General features: G+C 41.0%; 1 protein-coding gene across 4 annotated transcripts in view; it reads left to right on the top strand.

Annotated features, from left to right (window-relative positions):
* PCMTD1 (protein-L-isoaspartate (D-aspartate) O-methyltransferase domain containing 1) overlaps nt 1–26117 on the top strand; it is an 87705-nt gene that overhangs the window by 5644 nt on the left and 55944 nt on the right. For 2 of the 4 annotated variants that reach the window (XM_053558703.1, XM_053558704.1), the window contains exon 2: nt 20551–20951. The exons of the other annotated variants lie outside the window; for them this stretch is intronic. In XM_053558703.1, coding sequence (XP_053414678.1) covers nt 20645–20951 — 307 coding nt within the window. In that variant the 5' untranslated portion in view covers nt 20551–20644. The remainder of the gene's footprint in view (nt 1–20550; nt 20952–26117) is intronic. 4 annotated transcript variants of the gene reach the window in all.

Here is a 26117-nt window from a genome sequence, read left to right as displayed (position 1 = left end):
ACTTCACTGGGTATCAGGCATGATGCTGAATGCTTTCTCCTCATTTGGTGTTCATAATTTATGTTGGTAGATACTATTGTCTCCACTTTATTGATAAAGAAATTAGGACTTCAAGAGCCAAAAGGTGTTACCAGGTGGAAGAAAAGCTCTGATTTGATTCTTCCTTGCACATCATTGTGTCATTGTTTTGGCTACTATGTTTACTCTAAATGACTCTTTTTTCACCCTTAAAAATCAGTGAAATTCTGGTTCCTCGGTGTTTTCTTTTAAAACTGTATTATTTGACTCTAGTGCTCCTTGAAAACTTAATTTCTTGTTTTAGTCAAACTTAACTTGCATTCTTTCTGTTCCAGCATCTGTTCCAAACAGAATATAAAGGTAAGTTTCACTTAACTTTTTTTGTCACTTAGGTATTTTCCATTTTTTGAATTTTTTTTCTTTTCCCATCTTTGCCTTTAAAAGTCCTCCCTTTAAAAGGCTAATTCCATGCTGTGTTACCCTAGGCCCCCGTCTTCTCTGTTGTGTTGTAGGAAGTTCTCCACACTCATATTTCTGTTTATCCCGTGTTAATACTTAGTACTCCAAGTTGTAATTGGATTATAAGATGCTCAAAAGCAGAAAGCATTATTGTTCCTTTTGTCTTCTAGTGGATGCTGAGGAAATGTGGATAAATACAGAAGTGACTGGTAAACTCATTGGCGTTTAAGCAATATATTTGATTTTCGCTTCTGTTTTTAATAGTGTCTATAACAGAACCAGATTTTCTTATGGTAGGCTATATCATATGAGTTCTTTTTTTTCCAGATTATTAGGTAATTATGATAAGCTTATTTTTATTTATTTTTGAGACAGTCTCAAGCTATCGCCCTGGGTGGAGTGCTCTGGCGTCACAGCTCACAGTAGCCTCCAGCTCTTGGGCTCGAGCAATTCTCTTGCCTCAGCCTCCTGGGTAGCTGGGACTATAGGCACCCGCTGCAACGCCCAGCTACATTTTGGTTGTAGTTGTCATTGTTTGGCAGGCCTGGGCTGGATTCCATCCTACCAGCTCCAGTGTATGTGGCTGGCGCCCTAGCTGCTGAGCTATAGGTGCTGAGCCCATTAAAGTTTTTTTTTTTTTTTGCAGTTTTTTGGCCGGGGGCTGGGTTTGAACCCGCCACCTCTGGCATATGGGGCTGGCGCCCTACCCCTTTGAGCCACAGGCACTGCCCCCCATAAAAGTTTTTTAAATTAATGTTTTGTCATTTGAATTCTTTTGCATGGTGTTGAGTTGGACAAGTTTTGCAGTGAACTGCGATATTCTATTAAGCTCTCTGACTTTACAGTTTCTTCTGTGGTTATACCATATATGTGGAAGATGGAATAAAACTGTTTCAACTACAGATTTGTTTTATTCCTTCAGGTGATATTATCAGTTGTAGTGCCCTCCTGCAGATTATACTTGTAGATTCCTGAAGAGTTCATCTCAAGTTTCAGACTGATTTAAGTCATCTGTCGATGGTAATGATTACCATGCAGAAGTTGCAATTTTATATTTCTCTTGTCTTTGCATTCTTTATTGTGTTATAATTTAATAAGTAATTCTTTTTTTTTTTTTAGACAGTCTCAAGCTGTCACCCTGGGTAGAGTGCTGTTGTGTCATAGCTCACAGCAACCTCCAACTCAGGCTCAAGCCATCCTCTTGCTTCAGTTTTTCTGTGTTTAGTGGAGAACAGGGTCTTGCTTTTGCTCAGGCTGGTCTTGAACTTGTGAGCTCAAGCAATCCACCTGCCTTGGCCTCCCAGAGTGCTAGGACTATAGGCATGAGCCACCATGTCTGACCCTGGGATGGAACAATTTAAGTCAAATCCAGGGGATTGTGGTTACTTTGGTTAGCCAAGTATCAGTATCTATTCTTAGTTCACTTTGTTCCCCAGCTGCTGGCATCATTCAGAGTGGCTTTGAGTATGTAGTCTTCTGGCTTCCAGGATTTCTATCAGTCTGGGTCCAATCAGGAAAGAGAAATCACACAGTAATTTGAACAGAGAATGTCTAATATAATTACTCAGGGTACAGGGGATTGACTAGGGAGAAGTAAAGAGAGAGCTCAAAGAATATAAAAATAGATGTAAGGAACAGCCACTACTTCTAGGACTGTGATTGAGACCCCAAGGAAGAGGCCCACTCAGGGCTGAGACTCAGGCCTTGTTAGAGAGGGTGCATCTATGGATCATTGGCTGGCAGAGAAGTTGTTGATGAAATTGCAAGAAATCTACTTTCTAGAATACCAGGGGAATATGGTCGTAGAATGGCATTTTGCCAGTGGTTGCAGACGTCTCAGAAGAGGGTGGTGGGCGAAGCTGCTAGTTGTCTTGTGCTGCAGGATCCTGGTGCTGGAGAAGTGTGCCGAGCTGTGTGCTAGACTCAACGCAAAGCCCTCGCCTCATGCAGTGTGTGTTCAGAGCGGTCTGCTACATTACCTGTCAGTGGGGATTCACACAGGTGGTAGAATATATAAATAAAATACACATACATATTTGTATGAATTTAAGGAATATGAGTGCAGTGTGGTTACATGGATATATTGTGTAGCGAAGTCTGGGCTTTTAGTATACATTGTACCTATTAAGTGATTTCTTACCGCCTATTCCTCTCCCACCATCCCACCCTTCCTAGTCTCTAGTGGGAAGTAGAATATTTTTTCCATGCCTCTTCCCTAGTGAGAGCAACTTGTTGCTACACTAGGCTTTTCTTGAAGCATCTCTCCATTGCTTTTGCTCTTTGTCATTCAGAAATTTTTCTTGTAGTTAATAGTGGACTCCTTTTGATTTACTAATTTCTGCTTTCCTAATTGGCTGTTCCAGTTTAGCTGATCTTGGCTATTTTCCTGCTTCCCTCTAGAGTTCTTTCACATTGAAATGCAAAACTGGCCTGGTGTGGTGGCTCACGCCTGTAATCCTCACACTCTGGGACACCGAGGTGGGTGGATAGCTTGAGCTCACGAGTTCGAGACCAGCCTGAGCAAAAGTGAGACCCCATCTCTACTAAAAATAGAAAACTGGGCAAAAGTGAGACCCTATCTCTACTAAAAATAGAAAACTGAGGCAAGGCAACTTGAGCCCAAGTTGGAGGTTGCTGTGAGCTATGATGCTAGAGCACTCCACGCAGGGTGGTGATAGCTTGAGACTCTGTCTCAAAAAAAAAAAAAAAAAGAAAAGAAATGCAAACACCGAGTGGTCGTCCTGGACCAAAATTTAGGCAGTGCTTTTTTTCACTACACTGATTCAGATCACTGGCTCTTTAGGAGGTACTCCACAGTCCCCTGGTTTATTGTAACAGTATGAGGATTTTTTTGGTTGTTTTACAAATAGACAAAAAGAAAATATTTTATGTCAGAAAAATTTAACTTGTTACAGCTTTTGTTTTATGATGTATCGAAAAGAAAGTAAAGACTCTGTAGCCATGGATTCTGTAGCCATTCAGTATGCCCTTAAATGAGTAATTTTGTTTGATGAATCACAGGGTAAAGTAGAAAATTTGGGGAGTTTCTTCTTCATAATTATTTCTTTAACCTACTTTTCACAAATACTAAAGTGCTATATTTTGAGTTTATATGCACAAAACATATGAATTATGTCTTTGTTTTCATAGATGCAAATGGTTTTAAAGTTCTAGAATAAGGTTTTATTTTTTATTTTTTTTGACACAGTGTCAGTATGTCGCTCTCAGGTAGAGTGTTGTGATGTCTCAGCTCACAGCAACCTGAAACTCTTGTGCTTAAGCAATTCTGTTGCCTCAGCCTCTCAAGTAGCTGGGACTACAGGCATCTGCCACAATGCCTGGCTATGTTTTGGTTGCAGTTGTCATTGTTGATTTTAACTGGCCCTGGCGGGGTTCAAACCCACTAGCCTTGATGTATGTGGCCGATGCCCTACCCACTGAGCTACGGGCTTCTCCTAGAATAAGGTTTTAAATGTCAACAATCAAGCATGACTGTTTTAGACTTGGTCTCATTTTATTGCCATCTATTGCTACAGTTAATTCAGCTATAGAGAATTCAGATGCCAAAGAAAGCTCTTGTAACTTTATGGTTGCTAGGTCTGTATGCTGCGGAAAGATGAGGCCCAGGGGAGAGAAAGAGCACCCAAACACCGTGTTTATAAGAGAAAGGGCTTTATTCACTGGCCAGGAGCTATGGCATAGAAGAATTCCAAATGGCCACACTCCCCTATTGGTTTGGTCTTTCCCTTTTTATCAACAGTCAAAAAGTTCCAACCCATAGGTACCTTTTTCGTTGGCCAGTTTGAATCAAGCAGGAGATGCTATATCAGCCCCCACTGAACTACAGGATTTCACAGAAGTGGAAATTTCCAAGTTCCAGGAAGTTAAGTTTACAAATTCCCAAGAGCTGAGTCACCATGGAGTGGACCCTGAAGGTGTATCCTTGTGGTCTCCTTGAGAAGCCCTGTTTTCCTGGACCTCACCCTTCTTGGGTATCCTCTCTCCTGTACATCAAGGGAATGATTTTAAAAAATGCAGTGTGCATACCTAGGTTGTTTTCTGGTTGACTGTAAACCTGAAAACAATGTATTATACCAGCATTTGTGTATCTCCTTATACAGCATTTATAAAACTGTTGAAAATATTTGCTCTTCTGTGAAATTTACTGTGCTGTAATAGTGCATTAAAAATTCAGAAGAGAGGGCGGCACCCGTGGCTCAGTGAGTGGGGCACCGGCCCCATATATTGAGGGTGGCAGGTTTGAACCCGGCTCTGGCCAAACTGCAACAGAAAAATAGCCAAGTGTTGTGGCCGGTGCCTGTAGTCGCAGCTACTTGGGAGGCTGAGGCAAGAGAATCGCTTAAGCCCAGGAGTTGGAGGTTGCTGTGAGCTGTGATGCCACATTACTCCACGGAGGGCAACAAAGTGAGACTGTCTCAAAAAAAAAAAAAAAAGAACAGAAGAAAGTCAGTTGAATTTCTTTCTTTCCTGTGTGTTTGTGTTTCTCTCTCTTTGTATCTAAATGGCTTATTTTGCTGTTAATAATCTCTGCTTTCTAGCCTGAAGACATTGAATTATTCCTTCCTTCACCCTTATCAGCATTCAGGCACCTCTACTGCAGTCTTCTTTGCTACCCAACTTACATTATAGTGTCATTAATTCAAGCTATTGATGATTTTAAGTTTAACTACTTTGTAATCTGATAATACCTATGCATCACAGGTTTATCCGGTCTGGCTATCCTTGTTGATTTGCTCTGATTTTGAACCCCTGAAGCATTTACCTTTTCTTTTTTCCTCTAATTTTTCTTACTTCTTTGTATGATAGCACCAGCTAAATTCTGAGTTTTTGAAGACTTTTGTCTTTTCTCCAATAAAATTTACTTCAGACAGGCTATCTTAATGTACAGTGGAGTGAATAATTTGCCAAGTGCTTAGATAAATTTGTTTTCCTATCTTAAATAACTGGGAAGCTAAATTACTATTAGCAGGGTCTTGAATGGTCTCTTAATCATTAAAGGCAGTCTGAGTGTCAGAAGTAAACTGGTAAATGGCATTTAGAACTTTATCTTGTAGTGAGGCCTTAGTCAAGTGGATTGGAAACAGAATAACCATCTTGTGGTAAGGTGATACAGAGATGCACTTAGTGGTGTTTGAAAGCATTGAGGAAAGGCATAGTTAGGTACTGAATGTTTATTTTCTCCTAAAATACTTTCTTTTCTTTTAATTTTTAGAGTCTCACTTTGTTGCCCTCATTTGTGGAGTCATAGTTCATAGCAACTGGTGGGCTGAAGCCATTCTCTTGCCTCAGCCTCCCGAGTAGCTGGGACAGACACCTGCCACAATGCTTGGCTACTTTTAGAGACCAGGTTTTGCTCTGGCTCAGGCTGGTCTTAAGCCTGTGAGCTCAGCAGTCCTCCCACTTTGGCCTCCCAAGTGCTGGGATTACAGACATGTGCATGTGCACACAGGAGAGGTCAGGTCTGAAGCCCAGGAAGACGGGCCTTACCAGAAACTGTGCTGGTACCAAACCAAAGTGGTAATGGTGGGGGAATGAGGAAATAAAACACGCAAGAGACAAAGATGGGATTAGAGGACTGGAGCAGCTGAAACTGAACCATGAAAACAGCTTTATTATATACTATCTAAACAGAGTCACTTATTTAAACAAAGTTGCTTGCTAGAGGGAAATTGACATTAATCCAGTACATGGAGTAAAGATTAACTTTAGGGAGGAAAAGCTACTGCTTTCCTGCAAAAGATAAAAAGAGTGTTACATTTAGATTTCTGGCAGAGGAGAAAAGAATGTTGTTGTTCAAGGAGGAGAAGCAGTTGGGGTCATTATTCCTTGAACATCTCCCCAGGCTGTGGGGGCCTTGCCGCCTCATAGCTGTACTCCACATCTAGTTTCTAGAACTGTGAGAAAATAGCTTGGTGTTAAGCTTCATCTGTGGTATTTTCTTAAGGCCATCTCAGCAAAGTAAGACTTGTTAAGGGTTCTAGGGTTGGGCTTAGATTTCTAGGAGAGTACTCATTAGTGTTGTGTTAGTGAACCAGAATTTTCCAGGTAGAGGTTTAATACATATGCAAAGGCATGTAGAAATTAGAAAGTATAATGTGTCTAGGGAACTTCAGCAAAGGCTGTGGGAAGAAATAGGACTGGAGGTGCCCCTGAAATGGTATGCAGAGCTCAGATCAGATAATGTGCTATTGAAATGGGGGAAAATGGAGAGGTTTTAGGTCCTCTATCCAAGGTAAGTGTCTGAAAGAAAGGCTCGTTAAGATAAATACATTTTTTTTTAAAGTTGATCTATCTTTTCCCTTAGAATAAAACATTTTTTTTCCTGGTCCTTAAAAAAAAGAAATGGGGAAAAATGGAGCGGATAAGATATGAGCGGAGTTGTGTGCCTTTGGAGCACCAAGATTTTGAGCTCAACTTCAAATTTGTTTTCTTCCTTTGTAAAATAGGTATGGTAAAACCTACCTTGCAGGGTTTTTGTTTTTTTTTTTAATTAAAATTTGTATTCTGAAGTATTCACATACAGTTGTAAGAAATAATATAGAGATCCCATAGACACTTTACCCAGTTTCCCTCAGTTATAACATCTTAAAAAAACATACTACAGTATCACAACCAGGATATTGACATCGATACAGTCAAGATACAAAACATTTTCACCACTGTAAGCATCCCTGAGGTTGCCCTTCGCAGGGTTTTTTTATGAGGAATAATTAAGAGATAATTGTAAAACACTTGGGTAAATGCCATGTATCTATTAAAAGTTAATTATTTAAATTTTTTATTTTTTTCAGACAGAGTTTCATTCTCACTCTGGGTAGAGTGCACTGGTGTCATTTAGCTCACATCAACCTCAAACTCTTGGACTTGAGCAATCCTCTTGCCTCAGCCTCCCAAATAGTTGGGACTATAAGCATGTACCACAACTGCCCAGCTCGTTTTTCTATTTTTGGTAGAGATGGGGTCTTGCTTTTGCTCAGGTTGGTTTGAACTTCTGAGCTCAAGCTATCCAACTGCCTCACCTCCCAGAGTGCTATGAGTATAAGCCATGGTGCTTGGCCTACAAGTAATAGTTATAAGGTGGACAAAATCAGTCTCTTGGGTTCCAAACAAAGTTGAACTCACTGCACTGTAGATGTGCATACAGAGGCTGTCATTTTGTAATCCTAATATTGAGTGGGGTAGTGTTAGGCCAATAATCGGGGAAGTTAAGACTTTTCTTGTGACCTATTTTCTGTGGAGGATGAAACAGGAGTTGAGGCAGTCCCCTGGTTACAAATGAAATAGGTTCTGTAGATTTGTTCTTTTTTTGTTTTTTTTTGTGGTTTTTGGCCGGGGCTGGGTTTGAACCTGCCACCTCCAGCATATGGGCCCAGCACCCTACCCCTTTGACCCACAGGGCGCTGCCCTGTAGGTTTGTTCTTAAGTTGAATTTGTATGTAAGTTGGAACAGGTGCATTTATTACCTGTAACGTCCTCCATTTGTAAATGCAAATTGTACATAAGTTTGATGTTTATAACTCAGGGACTGCCTATAAGCTTTATGAAATTTAAACCGTGAAGGAATTATCTTTGCTGATTTCTCTGATTGCTCAGATATTGTATTTTAGCTTATAATTTGTGAGTTTATATAACTTTTGATATAATTTCAAACTTATGGTAAAATTATATTAGTGCTATGTACTCTTTGCTCAGTGCTGAGGTTACAAGAAGAAAGTTCTGTTTTTTTTTTTTTTTTTTGAGACAGAGTCTATGTCCCTCAATAGAGTGCTGTGGCATCACAGCTCACAGCAACCTCAAACTCCTGGGCTTAAGCAATTCTCTTGCCTCAGCCTCCTAAGTGGCGGGGACTACAGGCGCCCGCCACAACTCCTGGCTATTTTTTGTTGCAGTTGTCATTGTTGTTTAGCTGGTCTGGGTTGGGTTCAAACCTGCCAGCCTCAGTATATGTGGCTGGTGCCCTAACCACTGTGCTATAGGTGCTAAGCCTTTTTTTTTTTTTTTTGAGATGGTCTCATTGTGTCACCCTTGGTAGAGTGCTGTGCTGTCACAGCTCACAGCAACCTCCATCTCTTGGGCTTACGTAATTGTCTTGCCTCAGCCTCCCATGTAGGTGGGACTACAGGCGCCTGCCACAACGCCCAGCAATTTTTTTTTTTTGTTTTAGGTGTCATTGTTGTTTAGCAGGGCAGAGTTCTAACCTGCCAGGGTTAGCAGGGTTGTAACCTGTCAGGCCCAGTGTATGTGGCCAGTGCCCTTACATCTGAGCTACAGGCACTGAGCCAAGAAGAATTGTTTTTTAAGAGAACCACACTATCGTTATTAAAATCAGGAACTTTGACAGTGACACAATGCTGTTATATATAGTCTTTATTCAAATTTGCCACTGGTTTTTAAAAATGTCTTTTTTTCCCCCTTAGCGTAGGATCTAGTTCAGGGTCTCCTTTGATTTGTCATGTCTCTTCATTCTTTTTTTATCTTGACTACGGCATTTTTTTTCTTTCTTTTTTTTTTTGAGACAGAGTCTTACTTTGTTGCCCTTGGTAGAGCACTGTGGCATCACAACTCACAGCAACCCTCAAACTCTTTTTTTTTTTTTTTTTTTGAAATTAAATCATAGCTGTGCACATTAATGCAATCATGGGGTAGAATATGCTGGTTTTATATACAATTTGAAATATTTTCATCCAATTAGTTAACATAGTCTTCATGGCATTTTCTTAGTTATTGTGTTAAGACATTTATATTCTACATTTAGTAAATTTTACATGTACCCTTGTAAGATGCACTGTAGATGGACCTCAAACTCTTGGGCTGAAGTCATCCTTTTGCCTCAGCCTCCCAAGTAGCTGGGTCTACAGGCACCCACCACAACGCCCGGCTATTTTTACAGATAAGGTCTTGTTCTAGCTGGTCTCCAACCTGTGAGCTCAGGCAATCCACCCTCCTTGGCCTCCCAGAGTGCTGGGATTATAGGCGTGAGCTACTATGCCTGCCTGGCATTTTTCTTGAAGAGTATAAATATGCTATAATTATTTTGTATAATGTCCCTTAATTTAGGGTTTGTCTGAGGTTACTGATGTGATGTAGTATCCCTTTTGGGGCATTATGTTAGTTGGTACATTGATTGAGTCCAGTGTTGGTGAAATTAGCTTTGACCACTTCATGAAGATGATGTTGACCAGGTTTCTCTAGGTAAACTAATTTTTTTCCCCTTTGTTAATTGGTAATTTATAGGGGAATACTTTGAGATTATGTAAATTCTTCTCATTTGGTTTTAGCATCCATTGGTATTTTTCTAACCCCATTATTTTCTTTTACATTTATTAGTTGCCATTTTATTTTATTTTATTTTTTTTTGTAGAGACAGAGTCTCACTGTACCGCCCTCAGGTAGAGTGCCGTGGCGTCACACTGCTCACAGCAACCTCTAACTCTTGGGCTTACGAGATTCTCTTGCCTCAGCCTCCCGAGCAGCTGGGACTACAGGCGCCTGCCACAACGCCCAGCTATTTTTTTGTTGCAGTTTGGCCGGGGCTGGGTTTGAACCCGCCACCCTCGGCATATGGGGCTGGCGCCCTACTCACTGAGCCATAGGCGCCGCCCTAGTTGCCATTTTATTATAAGAAATTTTTCTTCCATTTGTTTATTTATTTTGAGACAAGAGTTTCACTTTGTCGCCCTTGGTAGAGTGTCCTGGTGTCATAGCTCACAGCAGCCTCCAGCTCTTGGGCTTGAGCAATTCTCTTGCCTTAGCCTCCCGAGTAGCTGGGACTATAGGTGCCTGCCACAAAGCCCGGCTATTTTTAGAGATGATCTCTCACTCTGGCCCAGGCTGGTCTCGAACCTGTGTAAGCTCAGGCAGTCCACCCACCTCGGCCTCACAGAGGGCTGGGATTACAGGCATGAGCCACGGTGCCCGGCCCATAAAAATTTTTTTTAAATATGCATTTCTCAGGGGTCTCAGGTTTACATTTGTAGTTGTGGTTCCTTCCTTCCTTCCTCCTTCCCTCTCTTCCTCCTTCCCTCTCTTCCTCCTTCCTCTCCTTCCTCTCTTTCCTCTCCTTCCTGCCTTCCTGCCTTCCTCCCTTCCTCCCTTTTTTTTTTTTTTTTAAAGAGACACAGTCTTACTTTGTCACCATTCATAGAGTGCTGTGGCGGCACAGCTCACAGCAACCTCCAGCTCTTGGGCTTGGGTGATTCTCTTGCCTCAGCCTCCCAAGTAGCTGGGACTACAGGAGCCCACCATAATGCCTGGCTATTTTTTGTTGCAGTTTGGCCGAGGCCGGGTTTGAACGCACCACCCTTGGTATATGGGGCTGGCACCCTGCTCACTGAGCCATAGGCGCCGCCCATGTAGTTGTGGTTTCTTATTTCTGATAATGTGAAATAATAGTAATGTGTGGTGTAAGCTCCATGAATAAGGTTGAAGTATCTCTGTATTATATGGGAAATCTGGAACATGTAATTTATAGTCTGTTTTCTTCATTTCCATGGTACAAGGTAATACCACTCCTGCCTCTGTTCCTTATGAAATTATTGGGGTTGAAGTGCTTTAGAAAGTTAAAGATAATACTTACCTAGATATCTTTTTGTGTATCTTTTACTAGTGTTCATGCATAGGATAAAACAAATACTTTAGACGTTGGAAACATGCTATTTTATAAAGCCAAAAACTTTATATTTTGTGTGTAATAGGCTAGAGTTTTTGAAAGTTCGTAAAGGAGTCATCGAGATAATTCAATATAATGCCCTTATTATGTTGCAGATAAAAAAAAAGGCCAGAAAAAATAATGACTTAAAATTATATATAACATGACAAGGCCAGCCTTTGCTTTCCCAGTATGTTTCTATATGGAAAAAGTGTTTTTGGTGTGAGCTTGGTGTGTTTTGGTTTATGATATACCAGTGGAAGGGAACAGATACAGGTTCTCAATTGTACATTTTTGCTTTGGAATATTCTTATTTGAATGTTTCTTTGTGGGTTTGTAACTTTTCAGATAAGCCCCACATTGAGGCTAGGTGCAGTGGCTCATGCCTGTAATCCTAGCTCTCTGGGTGACCAAGGCAGGTGGATTGCTTGGTCTAAAACTAGCCGGATGTTGTGGCTGGTGCCTATAGTCCCAGCTTCTGGGGAAGCTGAGGCAAGAGGATCTCTTTAGCCCAAGAGTTTGAGGTTGCGGTGAGCTATGATGCCAGGGCACCCAACCCCAGGGTCACTCAGTGAGACTGTCTCAAAAAAATAAGGATTTTTTTTTTTTTTTTTTTTTTTCAGTTTTTGGCTGGGGCTGGGTTTGAACCCACCACCTCCGGCATATGGGGATGGCGTCCTACTCTGTTGAGCCACAGGCGCTGCCTGCAAGGATTTTTTTTTTTAAGTGTTAATGGTGATTAGTATAGCACTTCTGTTTCTTATAAAAATATATGGATTGTTATGCAATAATCCTAAAATCAAAGGCAGTTATTCTCTGTGGGTTGATTTTGTGAGCTCAAAGATACATGGAATTTTGCATATAGAGGTTGTTTGTAATTTGCAGTTAGGGTTGTGTTTTTGGGTACACATATGTAGTAATGTAGATGTGAAGGGGTCGTATACTCAGGTCTTTGAGTAAAAGCAAGAGGAGGAGAAGAGACTATTTGGAGGTACTCAAAGTCCTGTAACTTTCGAAATAATAAAATTTCAACTTGAACTGCCTCATATCTTGTCTTTTAAAGTTTTATGTTCTTTTATCACTTCATATTCTATACTCTAAACTGTCATAGAGCTCTTTCTCTATTTTTGATCTCAAGCCAAGGGGAGCAGGAAAATTAAAAGGGTGTGTAGAGGAAGGTGGACACTGTGTCTATGACTATAGACATCTTGACACTTGCTCATTACCAACACGGATACATGGATATGTGGAACAGCCTTTTACTTGTAGTATTGAATCAGAGGGATAGGGAAGGGATGGTGTTCAGTTATTTGAGAGAGTAGCTCATCAGTTTTCTGATGAGATTTTTCTAGAGTTCAAGGGCACATGGAAGAAAAAAAATGTATTTTCACTTTGCTGTAGGGATTGGGTCCATTCAAATGTGAAAGGACTTCCTAAAGTAGAAAGCTAGAACTTACTCTCACTGTATTTTATTTAGTCAATGCTTGCTAAGACATACAACTGTGATAAATATATTGAGTGTATATTATTTTTGTTTTAATTGAGTTTACAGTCTGTGCAGAAAAGATGTATGGAAACAAAACTGTATGAGACAATTTTTGCTAAATTATATAACAGGTTCTCATTAGAAGCAATAAAGAATTAGCAATAGCAAAAATTAGCTGGTGAGATGCAGCTTAAACCATGGGGGGGTTAGTATCTGCTGTCTGAGCCCAGGTAAGTAGCTCTTCATTTTGAGACTCAGTGAGAAGAGAAGGACAGTTGCTCTTTTTTTTTTTTTTTTTTTGTGGTTTTTGGCCAGGGCTAGGTTTGAACCCGCCACCTCCGGCATATGGGATCGGCACCCTACTCCTTGAGCCACAGGCGCCACCCATGGACAGTTGCTCTTGATTGAGGTTCATGAGCCCAGGCGATGGCTCAGAGCATGGCAGAAGACACTGTGTTGTGCTCTTTTCACATTAACTTCTCTCTTTTAGCATTTTAAGTGTGAATGTGTGTATCCTTCTGCACACTTCTGCATATGCTGTTCCTTGGTTTTTCTTGTTGGCACCTTTAACTTCAGAATTTATGTTTCTATTCTTTAGTTCTTTTTTAAGGAGGTCACTAGGAGATAGCTTCACTGGATTTGAGAAGTGGTGCTGTTTTGTTTTCCCTTTTCAGTGTCTTGTGCTTAAAAATGAAAGTTTAGAATGTACCCTTTTGCTGTGCACGGTGGCTCATGCCTGTAATCCCAGCATTCTGGGAGGCCAAGGCAGCTGGATTTCCTGGGCTCACAGGTTCAAGACCAGCCTGAGTTAGAGGGAGACCCGGCCTCTAAAAATAGCTGGGCATTGTGGCAGGCGCCTGTAGTCCCAGCTACGTGGGAGGCTGGGGCAAGAGAATCTCTTGAGCCCAAGAGTTTGAGGTTGCTGTGAGCTATGACGCTACGGTACTCTACTGAGGGTGACAAAGCGAGACTCTGTCTCAAAACAAACAAACAAAAAAAAAAATGTACCCTTTTGTCATGAAATGAAAGAAAGTTACTACTGGATATCTGTATGTTAGGAGCTTTTTTTTTTTTTTTTTTTTTTTTTTGCCGGGGCTGGGTTTGAACCCGCCACCTCTGGCATATGGGGCCGGTACCCTACCCCTTTGAGCTACAGGTGCCGCCCATTAGGAGCTTTATATACAGTGTATTATTTTATCTTCACAATTTGTGATGTGATTATTATTTCTATTTTATAGATAAGGAAACTGGAGAAGAGCACAGATTAAATAATTTGCTTGAGGCTGCACAGCCCCTAAATGACATCAGATGGCTTTTCCCCAACTGCTTCATTCTTCCTTTGGAGCTGAGAGTACTAAACTGGAGGAAAAAGAGGAAATGGGAGGTTGAAAGAAATGGAAGCATCTCAATTGAATAATAACTCTTTTCAGCTAAGAGTTAATGAAGAGTTTAGTTTTGAAGTATAGATTATGAGTCTCTGAGCAAATTGTGTGTTAGAGTTTCATAGCTTGACAGTGAATTTGAGTTGCAGTTGAGCTATTCATGCATTGTGAGAACTCCTTATGTGGTGTCTCTGAACTTTGGTCTCATCATAAAATGAGATTAGTGCCTCTTCCTAGTGGTATGGTGAAGGATTAGAGCCCAGTGCTAGGTACAGTAGGTACATAGGAAATTTCTCCTAAATGTTATCTACTGAAAAAAATTAAAATTTCTGTTTAACGTTGACTGTATGGTTAAGTGGATATTAAATTGACAGCTTTTGGCAAGTGAGTAGTGACCTTTTTGGCTTTTTTTTTTTTTTTTTTTTTGAGACCAAGTGTCACTATGTTGCCCTTGGTAGAGTGCCATGGTGTCACAGCTCACAGCAACCTCCAACTGTTGGGCTTAGGCGATTCTCTTGCCTCAGCCTCCCAAGTAGCCGGGACTACAGGTGCCCTCCACAATGCCTGGCTATTTTTTGTTGCTGTTGTCATTGTTGTTTAGCTGGCCTGGGCCAGTTTCGAACCCGTCAGCCTCTGTGTATGTGGCTGGCACCGTAACCGCTGGGTTATAAGTGCCGAGCCATGAGTAGTGAACTTTAACTTAGCCTTTCCTTTCTTTAGAGATGGCAATGGAAAAGAACCTAAAATCTGGGAAATAATTTAAGGAGGTTTATTATTATTATTTTTTTTATGTCACCCACAGTAGAGTGTTATGGCGTCACAGCTCACAGCAACCTCCAACTCTTGGGCTTAAGCCATTCTCTTGCCTCAGCCTCCCACGTAGCTGGGACTACAGGCGCCTGTCACAATTGTCTGGCTACCTTTTTTTTTTTGTTGTTGTTGTCATTGTTTAGCAGGCTGGGGCTGGGTTCAAACCCACCAGCCCTGAGGCATGTGGCTGGTGCTCTAACCACGGAGCTACGGGCGCCTAGCCAAGGATGTTTATTTTGAACTTAATATGTGTGTGACTTGAGCCATGTCCAAGACGCCTTGAGCAAGCAGTTTCTCCATGGTTGGGTTATATACATTTTGGTTTTATACATTTCAGGGAGACAGAATTTACATATCAAGTCATAAATCAATACATGAAAGATGGTTTGGCCTAAAAAGGCAGGGCATCTGGAAGGAAGGGATTATAGGTTATAGGTGGGATTAAAGATTTTTTGACTAGTGAAAGAATGTCAAGGGAATGTGAAGCTTTGTCTAAATGCTTAGAATGTGTGAGGAAGTCTGTTAATCAGAGACAATCCACAGGACATAGACTAAAGGGATTTGTCAAGTAAGTGGATAGCCTGCAGGTGTGGTCTTTGTCCTGAATAGCCTGAGGCCTGTTAGTGGGTTTCTTGGGGTATCTCCAAGCAGGGAAGGGGGCATGATGGGCAGGTCTGACTCTCCTTCTCATGTTCAGCAACTCAACTTCAGGTATATATGGGATCCTTTTGGCCAAGACAGGGTCCATTCAGTCAGCTGGGGGGCTTAAGATTTTATTTTAGCTCACAATAATTATTTTATCTCTTTATCAGTCCAGTCATTGAGAAAAAGGTTTCCCTGTGTAGTTCCTTTACATTCAAGCAGCCTTGGTCCATGACTCCTACAGCAAGAGCTTTTGAGAATGTAAGGAGTATTCCTTTTTATGCCCTCAGACAGTATGTTCTCCTGTGGCTGTCTGGTGAGTGAGCTTCCCCACAGAGCTGAAAAGAGCAGCAAGGAGCAATTAGCTGCTTCCCCCAGGTGCCAGGAGGGAAGGAAAGTGAGTCAGCATTCATTCTGTTCTCCCACTCTGCAACATCTGTCTGCCATCTGTCTGCTTCTCACTGCCTTGACTTGTCAACACGTAACCCTCCACCCTGCTGCCTGAAAGACACCATGACATCAAATGGGACATTCAGTAGTTCTTCCCTAAACCAAACAAGATTTAAACCATAACTCTATGTTTTGGAAGAATAGCAAGAAATGTTTGGAACACTTTGTAGGTCTCTTCAGATGTGCATATGTGAGTGTACCCTTTATTTTCTTACCCCCCCACATACACACTAGATAGAAAGTGAAATTGTGCTTTATGAGTAAATGTGATGACTTCCTCTCAAATAGGCACAACTGTTTAAGCTGTTCAGTCCTTTATTCTGTTCTAGTGCTTTTTCTTGTTCTATCTTTACCTGTTCTTCCTTCTGTCAGATTCCTTACTTTGATTTTATTATAATAATGTAGGACTTGAATACTCCTAAAATTGTCTCTTCTGGGTAGAGAAGTCGCAGGAATGGAGCAGAAAAAAATTGTGACCAAAGTAACCGAAATGCCCAGGGCATGGACAGCCATTTAGATAAGACAACTTCACTGTTTTCAGATGAAGGTTTGGCCGATTTGAAGAAGAGCACAGGCTCTGGGGCTTTTAGAGGTTGTGTTAGATACAGTACAGCCTCTTCATTGCACAGATGGGGAAACAACATTCTGGGGATTTGCCCAGATCCATATGGAACCAAGGCTGGACCTTGGTCTCCCACTTGTGTTGAGCACTTTACTATGATCATGATGAGATTATCTCAGAATGAACACATTTCAAATACTTTTATGACCCAGTGCTGGGTTTTTACTATTTGCTTTACTCATAAAAATTATGCATATTTCAAGCGAGAGAATTATTATTGGATTATGAGATTTTAATTTATAAACTCCTTACTTATAATCAATTCAAAATCCCCTTGTCTGACAGACAGGGGATTGGTCACACGTTGGTCTTCCAGTATCATTTCTTTGGCTACTGGAAGAATATTTTGTGGCATAACAAAAAATGTTTAAGATTTATTAAGTGAAAGTCCTAAATAATATACATAGTATAATACCAATAGTGTTTTTAAAAAACTGTCTCAGGTCCATTGTGTAGATCTGAAATTAGGTCTTTCTGTGCACAGACTGTCCTGTACAGGACGTGCTGTTTAAGATGGAACTGGAATGATCCTGCCCCGCTTAAAATTCCTGACTGGCTCCTTGTTGCCTAAATGCATAGCAGACATTCTTAAATTAGAATGGACTTCTGTGTCTCAAGGAGTTCAGGAGCCTTTTGTAGTTGTAGGGAGAACTTTTGCCTCATGCCGTTTTTAATAGGGAAGAGGGTCCATAAATGGGAGATTCTTTTATTTTTTTTATTTTTATTTGTTTTAGAGACAGAGTCTCAATTTATCCCCTCAGTAGAGTGCTGTGGCATCACAGCTCACAGCAACCTCCAACTCCTGGGCTTAGATGATTCTTTTGCCTCAGCCTCCTGAATACCTGGGGCTACAGGCACCCACCACAATGCCTGGCTATTTTTTTGTTGCAGTTTGGCGCCGGGTTTGAACCCACCACCCTTGGTATATGGGGCCGGCGCCCTACCCACTGAGCCACAGGCGCTGCCTAATGTGAGATTCTTAAAAGGGTCCAGGCTAAAAAAAAAAAAAAATATATATATATATATATATATATATATATATATATATATACATATATATATTTATTTCACTGGCCTTATAACGTTAAAGACTGTTTTGGTGCTAAAAAGTGCCAACTCTAGGTAATTTCTTTAAAGCGTCATCTTCACTCTTTGTTCAGCTTACAAGTCCGTTCCTTCAACTGTTTCACATTGTGCATGCCTGTCGGGAAACTGTCCTTGATCCTTGAATCCAGTTTCCTCTTTGGGTTTGTTTGGATTCCTGTGCATTGTACTAGTCCACCCGTTACAGATGATTTCTCACTTGAAAGTAGGTGTACTAATGCCTTTCCCATAGGTGGATTGTAATTTTCAGTGAGATAACATAGAAATAACATACTTGGTACAGTGTCAGTAAATGATGGTACTTTTTGTTTAGTTGATTATTCTGTTGCCTTTTTCTCGCCAGGAATGTGAACTGAGTAATAAAGTTGTTGTTTGATTGATTGATTTGCTATGATATTTTTGAATAGGATGTAGTTTTTTTTTTTTTTTGAGACAGAGCCTCAAGCTATTGCCCTGGGTAGAGAGCTGTGGCATCACAGCTCACAGCAACCTCCAACTCCTGGGCTCTAGCGGTTCTCCTGCCTCCGCCTCCCAAGTAGCTGGGACCACGGGCCCCCACCACAATGCCCGGCTATTTTTTGGTTGCAGCCGTCATTGTTTGGCGGGCTCAGGCTGGATTTGAACCTGCCAGCTTGGGGTTATGTGGCTGGTGCCTTAGCCGCTTGAACCACAGGTATCAAGCCTAGTATGGAGTTCTTAAGAAGGACTTAAGGTTCTTAACAAGGACCTAAGAAGGATCAGGTCCTTGTTAAGCACTAGAACCAACACAAAGGGAATAATGTTTAAAACTTGTAAATTGTAACCTTTACAGCAGAGCAATGTGTTAAACATCTGAATGTAGTCATAATTACCGTTAAGAAATCCTTGCCAGGTGCCACCCTGGACATAGACTACGTCAGCCATTTTTTTTCTCACTATAGGAAGAGATTCACTTTTTGAATGCCAAATGAAAAAGTTGGCTTGTGCTTAGAGGTCATGTTATTAAAAACAAACAAACATAAACCAAAAAGAACCCTGAAATACTAGAATGAACTTAGCAAATTGTGTTGCTTGAGCTGTAGAAGGATGCCAAAATTAAGACCTGTTGAAAGAGTAGTGGATTGACATTGCCCACTGAACGATTTGGTGCGAAATACAGTCATTGAGGAGAAGGGCCTGTAAATTCTTGGCTTTTTTTTTTTTTTTTGAGACAGAGCCTCAAGCTATAGCCCTGGGTAGAGTGCCGTGGCATCACAGCTCACAGCAACCTCAAACTCCTGGGCTTAAGCGATTCTTTTGCCTCAGCCTCCCAAGAAGCTGGGACTATAGGTGCCCACCACAATGCCCGGCTATTTTTTGGTTGTAGTTGTCATGTTGTTTGGCAGGCCCGGGCTGGGTTCGAACCTACCAGCTCTGATGTATGTGGCTGGCGCCTTAGCCTCTTGAGCTACAGGTGCGACCCAGTTCTTGGCATTTTTAATATTATTTCTTTCCGTGGGTTGGAGAGGGCAGAATCAGCCAACTTTGTATAAGTATGATTGAATGAAATATGAATGTTATATGTGTTAACAGTATTACTCAGAAAGTTAAGGATATCATAGGAAAAGGACAGAGGGAGCACTGGCAGAAGGCAGTGGAAAGCTCTGATGAGCTTAGTGGCAGAGGTCTAAGATGCTCCAGCGTCTGGGCTTTTCTTCTCTAAAGTTCATTTGGGGGTACAGCCCTGCCACAGTCAGTTGTCATAATGCTTGTTTTTGGCCATGGGTATTTCATTTTTCAGCCTTTTCTCTTAATTTATTAATTCAGAAATTGATACATGAATTTATTTAACTATATTTACATAAAGCTTAAATTGTGTATTTAGTATTATGTGTTGAAATTCTTTAGCTTATCAGAGTGTTTCTCAACCTTCCTAATGCTGCGACCCTTTAATACAGTTCCTTATGTTGTGGTGACCCCCGACCATTAAATTATTTTCATCCACCTGTATTTGTATGGGGTGTATGTAATGGTTTTAGGCAATCCCAGTGAAAGGGTTGTTCAACCCCCAAAGGGGTTCAAACCCACAGGTTGACCCGCTGGATCATGTTGCACATAGGTTTCCATTCAAAGATGCTGAGTTTCACCTGTTGACGTTCATTTTATACGGAGGTGTTTGTATGTGTACATAAAACATGTTCTACTCGGACTATTAAAAGTTTTAATAAAATTTGTGGTCTCATTATTTATCACGACAAGGTTTATCAGACAAAACAATGTTTATGTGTATTGAACACGTGGGTATGGGTTTTTTCTTTTTGTGTTTTGTATTCAGTTTTGGGGTAATACACACGGTGCCCATAAAGTTTGTGTGCACACGAACTTTATGGCCACACTGTATTTGTATTAAGATTTTAAATTTATGCAGTGCATTTTGGAATTGTTAGCAGTTTTTTAAGTTTAGAAATTTTAAATCAGTCAACTATTTTACTTTTTAAAATAGCATTACTATAAGCCATGTGGTTTAGTGATTAAGAACATGGTTTTTAGATTTGAAAGACCTGAGACTAAGTCCCAGCAGTGCCACTTTCCAGAGCAACACTGTCCACTATGGCAGCCAGTAGCCACACTAGTAGCTGTTAAGCACTTGATTTTAATTAGTTTAGCTCTAGGTAGCCACATGTGACTAGTGGCCACCAAAATGGTCCTCACATACTAGGTGACTTCTATGTCTGTATTTTCCTATGTGTACAGAGAAAAATAATACTTCAGCTACCTTTTGTGGTTGTTACGAGAATTAGATAAAGTTATATACTTAAGGAGTTTAACACTGTGCCTGGAGCAGAATATGTCCTTAATGGTAATTAATTATAATGACATCTCTTTAACAAACTGGAATGATTTTCCTTTTGAACATTAATTTAAACCTGTTTTTATTCTTCCTTTCCAGGATTAATTTATTTTTGGAAATCAAGTGCAATATTGGAAGCTATTTCTGCTAATTTTATTACATTTAACATTTATGATTTGATTTGAATACTATCATGGGAGGAGCTGTGAGTGCTGGGGAAGATAATGATGATTTAATTGATAATTTAAAAGAAGCTCAGTATATCCGCACTGAAAGAGTGGAGCAAGCCTTCAGAGCTATTGATCGTGGAGATTACTATTTGGAAGGCTACAGAGACAATGCTTACAAAGACTTAGCCTGGAAGCACGGGAACATCCACTTGTCAGCACCTTGCATTTACTCTGAAGTTATGGAAGCATTGAAACTTAAGCCAGGATTGTCTTTTCTTAACCTGGGAAGTGGAACCGGATATTTAAGTACAATGGTGGGCTTAATTTTAGGTAATATTTTATTTTTGTAAAATTCCATTTTTAAAAAGAAAGCTGAGTTTGTATTTATGATTTAAGAGTTTGTAATTTTGTATGCAATATGTTTGAATGTACATGTGCACTCATAGTAGTTACCTTTCTTAAATGTGAAGACACCAAGTGGCAGTAACCTTTCCCTACTCCCAGCCTCGGCCCTGATCAGCTCCCAGATACACTTGTGGATTTCCTGTAGCTCTTGGAGTTGTTCTCCAGCTGTCAGTGACTGTACTTAAAATTGAGTGAGGGGTAGGCAAGAGACTCCTGTCTTATTTAATCTATTCAGATATTCTTTCTGCTGGCATATAAAGTTTGATAGTGTCCCATTAAATGGTAAGAAATGTGCAGGTTTTTTGTTGGAGAGACAGGAGTGGTTTGTGAGATAGAAAGAATGTGGCGTTGGTGAGACTAACTGGAGGATGAGCCATTAGTCCAGCCACGACATTTACTAAGAGTACCGAGGCCTGTGACGTAGACTCTGGCCCCTGAGTTAGCAGACTCGGGTAGTAGGGATTGGCTTATAGTTAGCAGCCCCCGTCTAGTGTGATCGGTGCCATAGTTACAGGGAGGAGTCTTTGGCGTAAAGTTCATTTTATAGTGATGGGAAATCATTGAAGAATTTTGTATAAAGAATGACATTCTCTAGTAAGGTAGCTCTATGTCCTAGTGTTCTGAGACCCTAGTTCATCCCTATTGTCCTATTATCAGTATTAATAATGCCCTTTCATTCCCCAAAGTGTCCCAGTTTGGAGAGTAAATTATTCATATTATGTTGACTTCTGAGTCATTTTCAGTCCTTAATTTCCTTTTCCTACATACTAGTAAGGTCTTTACCCTCTTAGTCATGGAACCTGCAATCTACAGGGTATCCCAAAAGTTGCCATACTTAGGGAACCTGGGAAATTATAGTAAAATGTGCCTTTATTTACAAAATATCTAGTACAATATTTAAAATTTTGCAAAATATATATATATTTTTTGAGACAGTGTGTCAAGCTGTTGCACTGGGCAAGTGCTGTAGTATCATAGCTCACAGCACCTCCAACTCTTGGCCTCAAGCGATCCTCTTGCCTCAGTTTTTCTGTTTTTAGTAAAGACAGGGTTTCGCTTTTACTCAGGCTGGTCTCCAACTCTTGAGCTCAAGCTATCCACCTGCCTCACCCCCCTAGAATGCTAGGATTACAGGTGTGAGCCACTGTGTCTGGCCTAATTTTTTTTCTTTCTTTTTTTTTTTTTTTTGAGACACAGTCTCACTTTGTTGCCCTGGTGGAGTGCTATAGTGTCACATCTCACATCAACTTCAAACTCTTGGGCTTAAGCAATTCTCTTGCCTCAACCTCCCTAATAGATGGGAATACAGTTGCCTGCCACAACGCCCAGCTATATTTTTAGGCATAGGGTTTCAGCTCTTGCTCAGGCTGGTCTGGAACTTGTCAGCTGAAGCAATCCACCCGCCTCAGCCTCTCAGAGTTCTGGGATTATACGCGTGAGCCACCGTGTCCGGCCCTGCAAAATATTCTCACAGTCAGCCACCTCTTTCCACACACACACACAAACTCTTTGCTCCCACTCATGGTGAGCATGTTCCAAGATACCTGCTGCTAAAATTTTTCCTGTGTATGGTGACTTTGGGACACCCTGTATTTCATTTAAAAAGGAGTTTCATTCCACACCTGGATTAGTTCCTGATACATAATAAGTGCTCAAAAATGGTAGCAAATTACTAATTTCTACCAATAAAGAGAGTTGAAAGCTTACTTTGATCGTGTTTATCCTGAGACAGGCATTTCTTAGTAGGTTGAAATTTCCAGATGTCTTTCACTTCTATGACTAGCGTCTCTTTGATAAAGGGACCTCTAGGGTTCGAGAATCTTCAAATCAAAGGAACCTTGTTGGGAGAGTAGAGAGAGCTACTTTAAAAGAAAAAAAGGAGAATTGCCATCTTTGACCAGCTCTGGCAGCCCCAGGCTGGAGTCTGGACTCTACCACGTGTGGCCAGGCTCAGAGTGCCTGTTTATTCTGTTTTCCACTTTGCTAGCACCTGCCAGCTGGCTCCTGCGGAGGGAGGTCAGTCTAGCCAAATTTAGGGTAGGGGTTGTGTGTGTCAAAGTTATCAATATTGCCACCAACAAGGTTGCCTTCTAAAAACTCATTGCCTAGTTTCATTCTCTAAGAGATTAGTTTGCTGTGGCCAGATGGAACTTACAGATCTCAATCTTTATTGTATCTTGAGTGTCTTTTTAATCCATACCCATAGGGCAGTGTGGGGCACAGACCCTTGTGTAAGTGATCCACAATTCACTGGCTATTTTCCTTCTGTTAAAAAGCTCAGAGAGTTACGGATCTCTAATTATGTGCATATAACTGTGGCTCGTGGATTCTATTTCCAGATTTATTTCTATGTGATTCTGCACAGTTAAGACCAAGATATAGTTCTCCTTTTGTTTAGAAATATTTAGTGAGAAAGATAACATTTTAAAGAAGGAAAGGCGAATCTACCAAGCTTCTGAAGAAGCTTAATCTTTTTTTCCCTGCCCTGTTTTTTTTTTTTTTTTTTTGGTTTATGTTTTGTATGTGTTTTAAGTCAAAGAGGGAAGGGAATAATATCCATTCATAAAAATCACTTAGAACTAGATGCAAAGAAGGTTGTTTACATGCTCCCTATATTAAGGATAGCAGATCAGATTTGGCTCCACTGTTTTCACAGTGACCTTACTGATAGACGTTTTCTATTTATTAAAACATCGTAACACCATGGCTGCAGCCATTTTTTCTCATTCGGTCACAAGACGGAGAGGACAGGTGCCCGCTGTAGGCAGTGTGTCCTCTGAGTATGAAGACATGCTCAGTAACACCTTCTAGAGAAATCCATGCTGAAGCAGAGACAATAGGACAGCTGTGGCTTGGTAACACCGTTAAGGAAAGCACCGCCCTTGGGGTTCTCCCATTTCCATCTTAGAAACATAAATGTAGAGGATGGGCTGTAATTAAAGATCATTTGTTGTTCAGTGAAGAAAAGTTAGGTTTCACTTCAGAAACTTTGTTATGATTAAAGTACACTTGAAGCTGTTAGTCACCAATTTAATTTTACCCCAGACCTAGAGGTCACTTCAGTGACTAAGATGCCTCACTGAAGGCAAATTGAAGAGAATTCTTCATGTTCTGCTTGCTGCTACTTAAGCAGCTTCCCAGAACTAAGAATTGCACAATCTAGTACTTGATTGATTACTCCTCTCAATTAGTACTATCTTTTCATTCATAAAGAATTTTATCGGCTCGGTGCCTGTGGCTCAAATGGCTAAGGAACCAGCCACATACACCTGAGCTGGCGAGTTCGAATCTGGCCGGAGCTCTCCAAACAATGATGACTGCAATCAAAAAAAAAAAAAAAAAAATAGCTGAGTGTTGTGGCGGGCGCCCGTAGTCCCAGTTACTTGGGAGGTGGAGGCAGGAGAATCACTTGAGCCCAGGAGTTGGAGGTTGCTGTGAGCTGTGATGTCATAGAACTCTACCCAGGGCAACAGCTTGAGGCTCTGTCTCAAAAAAAAAAAAAAAAAGAATTTCATTGAAAAGTAGGGTGCAAGAAAAGAGGCCCCCCCAATTTTGTACTTTACCTCTGCTTGCCATAATTAAATAAATAGCAGGACCATGTAGGCAAGTTATTCCCATAATCTCTCATTCAGGTAGGAATTTTGAATCTTGATTCTTTTTGCTTAGGGATTTATTCTTTTTTTTTTCGAGACACAGTATCAAGCTGTCAACCTGGATAGAGTGCTATGGCATCACAGCTCACAGCAACCTCCAACTCTTGGGCTCAGGGATCCTTTTGCCTCAGTTTTTCTATTTTTAGTAGAGATGGGCTCTTGCTCGTCCTCAGGCTGGTCTTGAACTCGTGAGCTCAAGCAATCCACCCGCCTCAGCCTCCTAGGACTACAGGCATGAGCCACCACACCTGGCCTATTCCTGTTTTCTTATAAAATCCATAATATAAAAATTAGAGGTGTCTTATAAAACCTATAATACATAGATTCATGCCACTTAATGACTTAGTCTCTTGCCCAGTTCCTTAGTTAATAGGAGTGACTCTGAAGAGACTGCCAGAAGCATTCCAGCACTGTGGATGTCGCCAGGTTGAAACATTGGTTTTAGGAACATTTGTTCCTAAAGGTGAAACGATTGGCAAGCCATAAACTTAGAATGAATATAAATGCCCACCATTGCTCTGTTGTTCACAGAGGGTAAGCTGTACCGTCATGTTTGGCCTCTACACTCTTCCTTTACTGTTAGACACGTATAGCCATTAAACGGTTAGCCATTCAGCTAACCTCTATGCCTTGACCTCAGGGACTCATGTTTTCTGTTTTGTCTGCATGCTCACTCATGCTCTCCTACTTTTCTCTCTCCTCCTCCTCCCTTTAAGGAAATATAATTTATACACCACAAAGCAGTGGTCCCCAGTCTTTTTGTTTGTTTGTTTTTGAGACAGAGTCTTACTGTATCACCCTCAGTAGAGTGCTGTAGTGTCACAGTTCACAGCAATATCTAGGCTCAAGCAATTCTCTTTCCTCAGCCTCCCGTGTGGCTGGGATTATAGGTGCCTGCCACAACACCTGGCTATTTTTAGAGATGTGGTCTTGCCCTTGCTCAGGCTGGTCTTAAACTCGTGAGCTCAGACAATCCACCTGCCTCAGCCTCCCAGAGTGCTGGGATTACAGGTGTGAGCTATCGCAGTCAGCCTGGTCCCTAACTGTTTTTGTACCAGGGACTGGTTTCATGGAGGACAACTTTTCCATTGATAAGAGGGTATGGGATCTGGTAGTATGTGGAGCTCAGGCAGTGATGCAGGCCATGGGGAGTGCCTGTAGATACAGATGGAGCTTCATATGCTTGCTGAGTTCACCTCCTGCTGTGCTCCTGGTTCCTAACAGGCCTCCAACCAGTGTTGGTCCACAGTCCACGGGTCGGGGATCATAGCCATAATGTTTATCCATTTAAGTGATTTTTAGTAAATTTACAGTATTATGCAAATCTTATCACAGTCTGATTTTAAAACACTTTCATTATGCCTAAAAGATCGCTCATGTCCAGTTGCATCTATTCCTGGCCCCTACCCAGTTCCTGTCATCTCCTCTCTGTAGATTT

This window comes from Nycticebus coucang, chromosome 13 (genome assembly GCF_027406575.1).
Source record: "Nycticebus coucang isolate mNycCou1 chromosome 13, mNycCou1.pri, whole genome shotgun sequence".
Lineage (NCBI taxonomy): Eukaryota > Metazoa > Chordata > Mammalia > Primates > Lorisidae > Nycticebus > Nycticebus coucang.
The sequence above is the reverse complement of the archived record's forward strand: the minus strand, read 5'-3'. Positions and strand labels throughout refer to the sequence as shown.